We start from the raw sequence: 12,027 nt of genomic DNA, 5'->3' as shown, positions 1-12,027 counted from the left end.
GACACTAGATTATTGTATTACTTATCTCATCTGTGTTGCCTATCTGTATTACTTATTTCTTATTTTGCATGGATATAAAAATAAATCTTTTTAAATTGTGCCACATTACCTCAATCCATAATTTTAGCCTCATAAAGACTTGCGTGTCCCGATCACACAAGCAGCCGCCTTAGGTCTTCATAAATCTTTGCAGGTGATCAGAGGAGTATGAAACATATTATTGGCTCAGTATAACCTACACACCTAAACAATCCTGAGTATATTATTAAGTATTGAGTTTTTAGTGTGTATATAATTAAATCCATTGTTTGTTTTAAATGTTATGTCCCCAGTGCCCTTAAAACCTAGCACACGTGACAAGGGCATCTAACATAAGATGCAGCTACTTGCAGGATTTCACTTAATGCTGGATCTGTGTTATATCTTTTGCTATTAAAAAGTTTAAGAACCATGCTATTTTTGCCTTCCATTTTAAGGAGTTCTGTTGATCCCTACACCATTTTTAATTAATGGGGCATATTCACTAAACACAGAGTTGCAGGTATGTGACAATGAGATGAGGATCCTCACAATACAAGAGACCTTTAATGCAGGGCTCGACAAATCCCAGGTCGCCATGGCGACAGAGAATTTTGTCCTGGCGCCTAGGTTTTGTCAGCCTCTTACATCCAGAAAAAATTGTGGATGTAAGAGGCTGAGTCACCACACGGGGGCGCTGCTGCTGCTGCTGCTGCTACTGTCTGTCTGTCTGGGCAGACAGCACAGCCACTCCGAGCCCGCCCCCAAGCCTGAGATCACTCCCATGGAGTGAGCCTGTAGGCTGAAAACGTGGTTGCAGCAAAACCAGCAATCGCGTTTTCAGCTGCCACAGGCAGCTTCAGGGAAGGAGGTTGTGCGTTGATTGGGTCCCCACACAAGTGTGGTTACCTGACACAACACCCCCCAGCTGCCTGATTGCTCCATGAGAGCGACAGTACAGCGTTAACCCCTTCAATGCCGCGATCGCAGCATTTAGGGGTTAATTCCCGTTTTGTAAGGGGCTCTGCAGCTGGTGGTCTGCCTGGAAGCCCAGGAAGACCAGCAACAGCAAAAACGAGCCCCCACAAGCCCTTTGATGATTCCTGTAGGCATGGAAGCCTACAGCAGTCATCAGAGACTCCCCACTGCAATGGCTGGTCTATAGACCAGCAATTGAGTCCCAGCTGCCAGAGGCAGCTTCAGGGACAGGGGAGAGGGTTCTTTGGTCTCCCCATGAGTGTGGAGAGCAGCCCCAACACCCCCCTGCTGCCTGGTCGCTCCCTGAGAGCGACAGTGCAGCGTTAACCCCTTTAATGCCACAATTGTGTATGACACATTCGTGGCATTGCAGGGGTTAACATTTGTCCCCACAAGCTTGTGGGGACTAAATATCAGTCAATGCTGTGCTCCAATGGAACATCAGCATTGAAAGGGTTAAAAAAAAAACCAAAAAAAAAAACCAGCACTGACCTGAAAGTCCAGGGTGCTTCCAGGTCAAATGCTGTGAGTTTAGTAAGTGGGCTGATGATGATCAGATCAGTCCTGACCAACTGTTAGTTTAAAAAAATCCTGGCTCCTAGCTTTTTTACCTGGTGCCTAGATTCACAACAAATTTGTCAAGCCCTGCTTTAATGCATTGCTAATTAGAATCTGGTGTAATGTTATACGTTGATTTGTAACTTGATTACCTATATGTAGTGTTTCTTTTGGATTTGCAGGAAACTGTAGAACAGAAATAAATTTGGGGGCTACCGGACATTATTTTTAGGTAGATTGTAGACATATCTGTTTCCTTATAAGCTCTTGAGGCAGGTAGCTTTGTGCGTGTCATTTGCCTTTGTCATTGCTTTGTATAGAACATACTTTCGGATGGTCCAAGTTATGGCCAGTTTTAATTGAAACTGTTTAAGGAAGTTAGAATTGTTATCCATCTCCATTTAGTTGGTAGACTTTTGTGTTTAGCCATTATGTTCTAGTTGCGTGTTGTCAGCAGCCGATTCCTGATTGGGACTTTTATGGGCGCTAGGACCCCATTTACAGAACCTCTTGCAATATTCTGCTGTGTGTGTTTATGTAATTCTGTTGAGACTGTTACTCATCAGTTGTAGCCATGTGGTTTGTGTGAAACTTTCAGCATTTGTACAAAAGGTTTCTAACCACAGGTCACTAGGCTTAAAACCTAAAATGTCCATTGTTCCAGAATCGGTGTTAAAATGTGTGAAATTTAACACATAGAGCACAAAACAACTCTACCATATGGGTACATGTATTCGCATGAAAGAGTCCTGCGTTTATTGCTTAGAATCCCGTCAACAGCTTGATTGTTTTGAGACGAAGAAGTGATGCACCCATAGATCCCTCTGAATAGTAGCACAAAAACAAAAAATAAGAAAAATGCAGCTCCTACTCATGGAATTTGTCAAGCACGGCTCCTACCATCTCCATTTATCTATATTGCTCACATAATCATACAACAATGTTGGATGTAAAGCCATGTTGATTAAGTAATTCCACGTAGAGGAGCTGATTGTAGATTTACAGAGCGTAGATTATGATGTTAAAAGAAGAGATGCAATTTAAGATTTGAAACACATTTCCGTTATGCACATATATATATATATTTTCTTTACTGAAGACGTGACTTTTACTTAGGCCGCTTCCTATGTTGCTATATAAAACATGGACGGGATTGGCATTGCTCGTTCTATATTATGTAAATGTGTATTATGCATTAGTGTTTGTCATTAGCGCATTGCACGGTATATGTTAATTACAGTAAATGGAGGTAACGTACCTGGGAGGTGAAATGGAGGTCATGTATTACTTCTGCAAGCGTGCGCATGGTTACATTGGCACATGTTCTGATGAAGATTACTCACCTGAGGCTGTAATTACATAGTTCATTAGGCAGTGTGTACTGTATAAGATTAGAAGATCACAAACAGAGTCTATTTTAAAAAAATATAAACAACATAGCTTTGTTTGCCATCGGGACCAGATTTTCAGTGTACCCCAAGGTATAAATGTTTCCACCCATAGGAAAAAAATCACAAATATCATTTATAAGAAGTTACGGATTCTGCATAATTCAGTTGTTGGGCATAAAGGAAAATTAAGTGGAACATAGGGGACTTTGGTCCTCTCCTGGAGCACCCTGGGGGCTACAGAAGTACCCCATCAAGTTTATTTCAAACGGACATGTCATTTTTGGTATTTACTAATTTACGGGTAGAATTTTAAACTGGTTTGACTAAATATCCACAAGCCGAGCTGTGTAAGTCTTAGCAGATGGCTGAGCATACGTGATGGGAGATCAAAGGACACTTTAGCCACCATGCCAGGAGTTGCTGGTTCTTAGCTTTCTTTAGTTAATGTATCGTAGTTTTAAGTTTCATATTCGCTGAATGATTTTACTAATTCTTATGTAAATTGGGCATTTGTAAGATATTGTAAAGTGTATTTTAAGAAATGTATAGACAAGCTTCCCATTGTTGTGGTAAAGCATCAGTTTATTCTGGAAGGGCCAATATGCCGATTGTGTGCAGAATACTAACCATTTAAATGCTCTCCACCAGAAGATTATGACTTGAATCACTTACTGAGTTTTTTTCCCACTAGGTGGTGAAGGAATGTGTATGCAAAGCTCAGAAAATGAATGAAACAGTTTGTGTACCTGGTGTCTCCCAACCTGCGCTTACAGAATTTTGTGAGAAGCCACATTGCTTTCCCTGAGACCAGCGCCAAAGCTTCGTTATGGGGGAAGAGAGAAGTCTGGCCGTGTCGCAAAAGATGCTTTCTCCATCTCGGAGTACTAGCAGCTGCTCCTCCAAGTTGGGGAGTCGCCAGGTCAGTGCACCACGCTTCAAAGTTGGGGCATCTCAAAAAACTGTTTTATAAAAACTTGCTTCTAGTGTATGCAAATTAATTATACAATGATGTGAGAAATATGTGAAGGTAAGGGTCGTGATAAAGAATAAAAGAGGATTTATTTCAAAGGTGCTGATCTACCTATTATTCTGTATTTAACAGTTTTATAAACCAATACGGCATTAGATATGTCCAAGTACTATTCAATTCCCAAGTCTTGTCTAGTAATAATTCTTTGATCAAGTAAAAGTTTGCTTCGTTTTAATTTTCAATGAGAACACCTAATCACATGATCACAAAACCAGGCACTAGCAGCATGTTGGCTAGACACTAAGAAGCCTTCCTAAAAGTTTGTGATTTTCATGCGATTAAATATTCAGAGGAAATAATAAAATGACAGATCGACCAAGGTAAATTAGCTTAACATACTGGACAGCATAATTAATACTTTAAGTGGAACTCAAAATATCAAATGTCTTAAAACTAGACACTTTCCTTTAAGGTAATGGGGGTTTGAGCTGTGGCTGGGGCTTAATTACCTATTTTATTTCATACATTATAAAGTATTCGGGAATGCTGCTCTTTTAGCTTGTTAAGCAATAAATTGATGGATATTCATGGGACTTATTTGTAAAACAGATAGGGGTATAGTCATATTTATGCACCAAAGTGCCCCCCGAATACATTCTTTATACACCAGCATTGTACGGAGCCATGTAATATTAGAGTGGAAGAATCGACAACTTGTTAAAGCTACAGTGGCTTTTGTATTCCATTTGCATTACTGGGGGACTACTATAAGTACCCAAAATGCTGTATTTTTTTACACAAGTGCAATAATACAAGAGAGAGAGAGAGGTAAGATTGAAGGTTTAAACAGTGGTAATAGTGTGATGGCAAACGAAAATGTTATCCCTGTCTTCTAATAGTCAAGCAAAGCAAGGGCAACTACCCAGCATGTCAATTATATGTGGTCCTATAGAGGCCAAGGGATAGTAGTCACAGAATATTTATCCTCTGCGAAAGAGTTTCCCTGTGTAGAAGATCATGAGGAAAGTAAATGATTTATTCAGTCATATAGTGGCTAAATAAAAATGTCAACTTTTACAATTCTTTTAAATATGTAATCATTATTAATTTAAACCCCCACTTCTTGTTGGAAGATATGAGATCAGAAGTTGTTCTTAACTTGGAAACATTATACGATGGGATAAAAATTCCACTGAAAGAGACATTGGATGGATTGAAAGCCATTGTATGTTATATCCCGCTTCTTACACAAGAATAGCTAAAAATGTCTTGGTACTGTGTAAAAAAATCAATAATGTGCGTTCTCCCCTTGCAGGATTGCACACAACATTTAAACCTATTTGTTTAGCACTTTAGCCTGATAGGCTAACATTCAATATTACTATAAAAGCAGGGCTTTCCGTAGAAACCCTCCTTAGGGCATGAGGAGGCTGAGAAGACTTCAATTTTGTTTGTCAGGATGGATGGTCATTTCATTATTGCACATTTTAAAAGCAGTAGAACACAAGACGTTGGCCACCTGCAGATACGCCATGTCCTGCGTTTTGTCCACCTCTCTATAACATAATTATCTGAGTGTACCCTCGCTCTCGACCTGCAAGAGAAGGCCTTATATGCTGTTCATTGTGACATCTCGTGTCTGTGTTTTCAGCTATTTGGAAATACAGCCCTATTTATGAGGCATAGGGTAATTCTTATTCACCAATGAGTTATTTGTTGCTATAGGGAAATGCCTGTACTCTCGGTCATGTTGACTGAAACTATGTAAAATGATCTTATTCTATGTCAGTGCCATGAGCATGCAAAGACCTCAGAGAATAAAGGTAACTCCTCTGTGAAGAATGCACTCTAGAATTTCCGCCTCCCTTGCCTAACCGGCTTTGCTGCAGCTCCGTGCAGTCAGTGGCACTACTGCTGTCATGGGAGTAGAAGTTGTATCCATGTGGAGAAGATCGTAGAGACTCTGTGGGATGGTCTGTATCAATAGTGGTATTTAAGAACTGTATATTTGCAGAGGAAACTAATAGGAATAATGAACTAATGGAAAGAAACATGTTCAAACGCTAGAAGTGTCATGTTTAGAAGAAGTATTTTTATTCTACTTTTAGCTTAACCAAATTCATCTATTGAAACTCTGTTCTACTTTTTGGTTTGGTTTGTAATCACTCTGCTTGTTTTAGAGATATTTAGAATGTTTGGTGTGTGGTATTGAAGATTGAGGCAGTACACTTCACTATGCATAATTCTGTCATTCACCCACTCATGGTTCTGGTTGTGTTGAGGAGATGCTTGTCTCTATTGTCTGGCTTTGGTTAAGATGGTGTTTCTTTCTCAAGTAAGCCTTGCTGCTCATTCTTCATGTCACATGTTCCAAAGCAGTATGAGTCAGGCCTGGAAAATTACCCTATCTGTGGGCAATTGGATGGAGCCAAATTATTAACCCCACCATCTGGAGATGTAAAAAATGTCCTGCTGGCCCAGCAACAGAATGTCATAGTCACAGGGTCAAGGACAAAGCTGGACCATTCCACTGATTATCAAAGTATTTATTTACCTTCAATAAAAATGTGAAGATTTATAAAGAAACAGTGCTCTGAAATGGGTGTCACCGCCCCATATGTTGGCTATTTTATAAATAGCAGTCTCAAAACCTACAAATAACGTCTCCGGAGTCAGCAACTGAAAGTTGCGGAGCTGCCAGTTCTTTCTCTCTTAATGATTATTTTTCTTGGATAGGTTTGTATACACAATACTACGGAGTACACAGAGTACACCCATAACAGATAAAATATTCATTATGGTCATATATTTACAGTAATATGTGATGAGTAAGAGAGGCAGTGTAAAACTGTAAAAACATTCATTGAAGGAATTTGACTCATTTTGTGTCTAGCTGCAATGGCAAACAAAAACCTAAATTTATGGTTATTGATGGTGGCTTCGATATTTGAAAGAGTGCCTTTTACGTGAGTTTATTCTCAGTTGAAAATGTGAATGATCACTTTCACAAGCAGCTTTACAAAAAAAATTAAATGAAAACATATCTTTATAGTTCAATTTTTATCCGGATTCTCGCTATCCTATCCAGTGATGTCTCTGTTCCTCACCATGTATGGTCTCAGAGTATCATAAGCCTAAATGGTTAATGTAACTGCGGACGGCAAAGGGCAACCACCGGAAATCCACTTCCAATTTATTCTGCAAAAGGGGGAATTTGTATACCTACCATCATGACAAAGCTCTCCAACTTGATAAAGACCTCATTGTGAGGTCGAAACGTTGTTGTCTGTTTCCTACAATAAATCTGTCTGATGGAACCCCTGCGTGCCTGGAGCCTTCTTCTATTTTTAAAGCTCTCCAAGGGACATTGTGCTGACTATGCCTTTAATGCACTCCCAAAACAAACATATCTCTGCTGACAATACACGTTACCGTGACCTTTAGGGTTATAGAACGCTATGATACGCTCATACCCAGCAAACATTCCAAGCATAGACATATATCAGGGGACGTAAGAGGGGCAATGATTTGGGTCCCAAAGGGGGGCTCTTACACAGGGACAGTTAGAAGGTGTACATATTACGGCTTTCTGTCAGTAGATGGGCTTAATGGATATTATACTTGAAATTATCATTTTGTAAAAGAAACCTGAGAAATTTGTCCGTAACTTCAGCCATTAGCTCCCTCCTAATAACCGTTTAAAAGGCTAATTTTAGCAGCGGCTTTATTTGCCTCTGCAGTAGTAACATGTTTAACGTTCTGTAATTATTCCTGGGGCATTAGTGCTTTCAAACTAGATCTGGTTCCTTCTCATTCAGCATATTTTTGTAAGATGTAAGTGCTGGGAAGTCGGAGATTTGTAGGTGCCAGACACATTCCCATTCATTATTCATGTATGTAGACCGCTGTCCTAGCCCGATCGTATGCACATATGGATCATCACAAAACTTCAACTTTTCAAGGAGGTAGCAGATTGAAAGTAATTGGTTAAAAGTTAATATTGGGCTGTTTGTTTACATTTTATTCCTCTGACACGGAAAGGGTTAAAGTATTAGATTTACCAGAAATCATGTATTTGTTCCAACTAGGCTTCCGGCTCTGTTCTGTTTCCTGCCGAATACTTCCTCACCTGATCTTGCCTGGAACGACTTTTGCTTATTGTAATGGGAAATTATGAATGCAGGGAAATATAGGCATGTCCTTGGCTAAATGTTTTAAAGGGACAGTGTTTTTTAAGATATTTAATGCTGCTGGTTCCAGTTTTTCTGCAAAATATGAAGTGTTTCACTTTTAAATGCCATTCTCTCAGTTTGCTGAAGGCTATTCTTGACTTCAGTCATATCGTGGCACTGGGCCTATGAGAGGCTGGTTTATACCCACTGGAGACATGGGCAGGTCTGGGTTTAGGATTAAACCAGTGAATGAAATGTATTTTATTTTTTTTTTACTGCAATTTGGAAGATGCGATGCCGTTTTATATTAAGAGGTTGTTAGCAACTGTGTATAAGATAGGGCCATCGCTGAAGGGAATGTAACTTGTAGGGAGGAGAGGATACATTGGGGACGGATGATGATGACTTCTTATTGAATGTGAGTCCAACAATATGATACAAAATGGGCAAAAGTACTTTGGCTTGATACACTGTTGTTTTATTGGTTATTATGTTTTGTCAGTTTTGAAATCCGATGTAATATTTTGTGGAATTGCCATGTGGGGATTATATACAGATCTATATTGGATGCTGGACATTATGTCTTTTACGTGCTTGAAGATGGCCTCAGGATCTGACACGCAATGTAACACTGTTTACTGTAATATCTGGATCCTCTATAGGCATTAGGGACATAAGGGGGTAAAATTTAAGCCTTACACCTTTATCCTGTCCATGAACTATTACAAAATGTGATGTGTGTACCAGCAGGGAGTGGGAGTTTATGGAGGACGGGACCTACTGTAACTCTGGACGACATATCTAATCGTTATGTTTGAGATATTTGATTTGTACTATACGCTATGATGATGTGAAACTAGGGGGCAGTCAAAGGATAAATGCTCTGAGAGCATCATTATGACTACCTGTTGGTGGCTTTTTCGTCTGTAGAAGTCCATAGATAAGTTTTCTCTGTTGTGAACAGGATAGCTGGGAAATAGTCGAAGGCATACGTGGCAGTGCAAGCTGCATCGAGGAACCATGGAAACTAGAAGGCTTCCTGCTGAAGAAAAGAAAGTGGCCGCTGAAAGGTTGGCACAAGGTATGTACCTGCGTTCTGAAGAACGATCACTTATAGTAAAGTTTAGACAATGACCTCTTTGCCCTAGCTTGCCCAATGTTAGTGTGTGTAAACCGAAATACCCATTACCTCTGCTGTTGACTTGTCATCCAGAATAATTTGTTTTGGAGATATTTAGTGTAAAATTCACTTCATGGAAGCAGATATTGGTGACAGTCTGGGTCAGGACCGGCAGTATATAGTCAGCAGCTTTGTATTAGGGGATAGAGTATTAATGATGAAGAACGAAGACAGAACTATGTCAACACCACTGCACAAGTTTGTGTAGTGTTTAAAACTTTCAAATGTAATATCTGTAAGAAATCCGTTCCTGAGTGTACAAACAGCCGGCTTTTCAAACATCCATCATCTTAATTATTGGTTTGTGCTTACAATGACGTGCGTCATTAATATTTACAAGGAAGGAATAACCTGGCACATTTTTGCATTTGGTTATGTTTCTGCCACAAAGCATTGCTGCCTCCAAGGCACATTTTGCTCCTGTTGTACAAAGCTAATAATGATGCAACAACAATTTAAAAGTTATGTATAAAATGTGGCTCCCCGGAAATGTAATCACAATTTTCCAAAGTAATTTATTTCAATATGTAAAATCATTTCTGACAATGTGTGCAGCAATTGAGCTGCATGCGGCGAAATTTCTATCAGACTAAAAATTGTTTTAAAACTGTAAGTGATGTATTAAAATCAACTCAATGCTACTCTTAATCTTTCACCTTTATAGAATTTTTTTTTTTACAGTAACTGAATTTCTTGTGTTCTTTCCTTAATATACTGCTGCTTTTGGTATTTTACCATTTGGTATTTTTTATCCTTACTTTGTTTTTCTGTAAACAGAGATATTTTTTTCTGGACAAAGGAATCCTGAAGTATGCCAAAGGCCCGACTGAGGTAAGTTTAATTTCATTACTTTTATTTTGTCAGGCAAACAAAATAAGTAATAATGCCTAGAAAAGAGTAAAAAAGAAGAGTCTCAAATCCCATCTAAAATTAAGTAAACCAAACAAAACCCAATGGTTCATTCAGATGGAACTTTTAATGGCACCAGAATCACTTTTTTGAATGCATAACCCTTATTTCATATTTATAGAAAGCAGTTGGAAGAAGTTGGACATGTTCAAATGAGCTTGAAGGAGAGTTCTGTTTAAATTCTATCACTTCTGTATGCAATATGATGGGCCAAAACAGTTGGCTTCTCCTCTTAATATCCATATTTAGCACTTTGCACCAGTATTTTGGTATAATATTTGTATAAAGCTTCTGCAAAGTTTTAAATGTCAAGATCCATCTTAGAAGCCAGTAGACTGATCCTGCTGGCTGCTCTTTGTAAATATGGCCCAATAAATCTTGCTTTGTCATTTAATGCACCTTATGTCCTTTCTATCATTAACTTGAATTTTAAAATCGTGCGCCTTCCATTACCCAAATCGATCCTTCTGATCAGAATATTAAGTTGTAGTGTAGCATTAGTTTAGGTGTTGAATGCTAAGGAAACAAAGTAAAACCATGAAAGTTGGAAATGTAGTTGATATTTCAGCTGAAGAAGGTTTCTGTAGGAGTTCTACACATCTATACATACAGAAAAATCCCAAAGTTAATCAATAATACTACCATTTAATAAAATTAGCAATCTGTAGTGGTGGTTTTAAGTGATTTGGCCACCCCATTTTAATGTACAATAAAATAAAAAATACCCACAAAAAGTTATTACTTGGATTATGATCTGCGTTATTTTAGAGAAAAGCCATTTATGCAAAAGCTGTGAACAGAAATGTACCTAGACTTGTTCTTCTGCAAAACGTGCATGCCGATGTTGTAATTGTTGTTGCACAAAATGCCGTAAGAATCCCATTAAATTATCTTCCTTCCTTCTTTCGTTCCTTCCTCGAAGATGGAGAAGGGAAAACTGCACGGCTGCATTGATGTTGGTCTCTCTGTGATGTCTGTCAAAAAGTCAACAAAGTGTATAGATTTGGATACAGAAGAACATATATACCACCTGAAGGTAATCCTTCTACGAAGATCATAGAGATATGAGAAGACCTTGTTAAACTTTGTAGTTCCTGGTGTTCCTCAGGGCACAGCTGAACTAATGGTGGATTAACCAGGGGCAATGGAGTGTTTGCCAGCCCCAAACGTTACTAATGTGAATTATATGAGGCGGCCCCCCTTTGTTTTTACTCAATATTCCATGTTCGGCTTCAATTGTATTGTAGCTGTATCGATTCCCGTCTGTGTTCTAGAGGCTTTTGGTCAGGAACATTTTAGCAAGTTCACATATTTGAAATGAAACTGAGAAATGTGCTTTTATTGCTTTAAGAGACACCAATTTTAATGACTTAGAGGAGAATGGATGCAGTCCTGCTGATTAATGAATTGATTGAATTTATGTAATGGTCACATAAAACAGGGAAAAAAACAATGTTAACGACCATTACTATATCCTAGTAAGGGTGTAAGTGTCATAGAGGTTCACTGTGCATAGATGATTTCTGCATAAAACTATGTAATGTGTTACATTGTATCATTGTGGAACCTGATGAGACATCTTTATGTAATTATTTAGGCAAAGTCTCCAGAAGTTTTTGAAGAATGGGTGCTAAAACTTCGTGATCACCGCCTCTACCGGCAGAATGAAATATCGGTGTTTCCACACGATCTGAACCTTCCCTTTTTCCCAGTGCTTTCCAACACTGAGTCATCTTCCAGTTTTGATCCAGTGTCATCTCAACAGGTAAAGGCCTAGGGAGGGTAATATATGGCGTGGATGGTCCCGTATTTGTTTGGTGTTTCCTCTTGCAGAGTATCCTGTGTCAGGTA

General features: G+C 38.9%; 1 protein-coding gene across 2 annotated transcripts in view; it reads left to right on the top strand.

The window, feature by feature from the left end:
• OSBPL3 (oxysterol binding protein like 3) overlaps positions 1–12,027 on the top strand; it is a 70,772-nt gene that overhangs the window by 37,566 nt on the left and 21,179 nt on the right. The window contains exons 2-6 of one of the 2 annotated variants that reach the window (XM_053466372.1): positions 3,637–3,864; positions 9,052–9,168; positions 10,045–10,098; positions 11,099–11,212; positions 11,774–11,941. In XM_053466372.1, the coding sequence (XP_053322347.1) occupies positions 3,772–3,864; positions 9,052–9,168; positions 10,045–10,098; positions 11,099–11,212; positions 11,774–11,941 (546 nt within the window). In that variant the 5' untranslated portion in view covers positions 3,637–3,771. Of the gene's footprint in view, positions 1–3,636; positions 3,865–5,793; positions 5,889–9,051; positions 9,169–10,044; positions 10,099–11,098; positions 11,213–11,773; positions 11,942–12,027 lie in introns of those variants that run through there. The other variant, XM_053466373.1, reaches the window with a different exon arrangement.

This window comes from Spea bombifrons, chromosome 5 (genome assembly GCF_027358695.1).
Source record: "Spea bombifrons isolate aSpeBom1 chromosome 5, aSpeBom1.2.pri, whole genome shotgun sequence".
In the NCBI taxonomy this organism is placed as follows: domain Eukaryota; kingdom Metazoa; phylum Chordata; class Amphibia; order Anura; family Pelobatidae; genus Spea; species Spea bombifrons.
The sequence above is the reverse complement of the archived record's forward strand: the minus strand, read 5'-3'. Positions and strand labels throughout refer to the sequence as shown.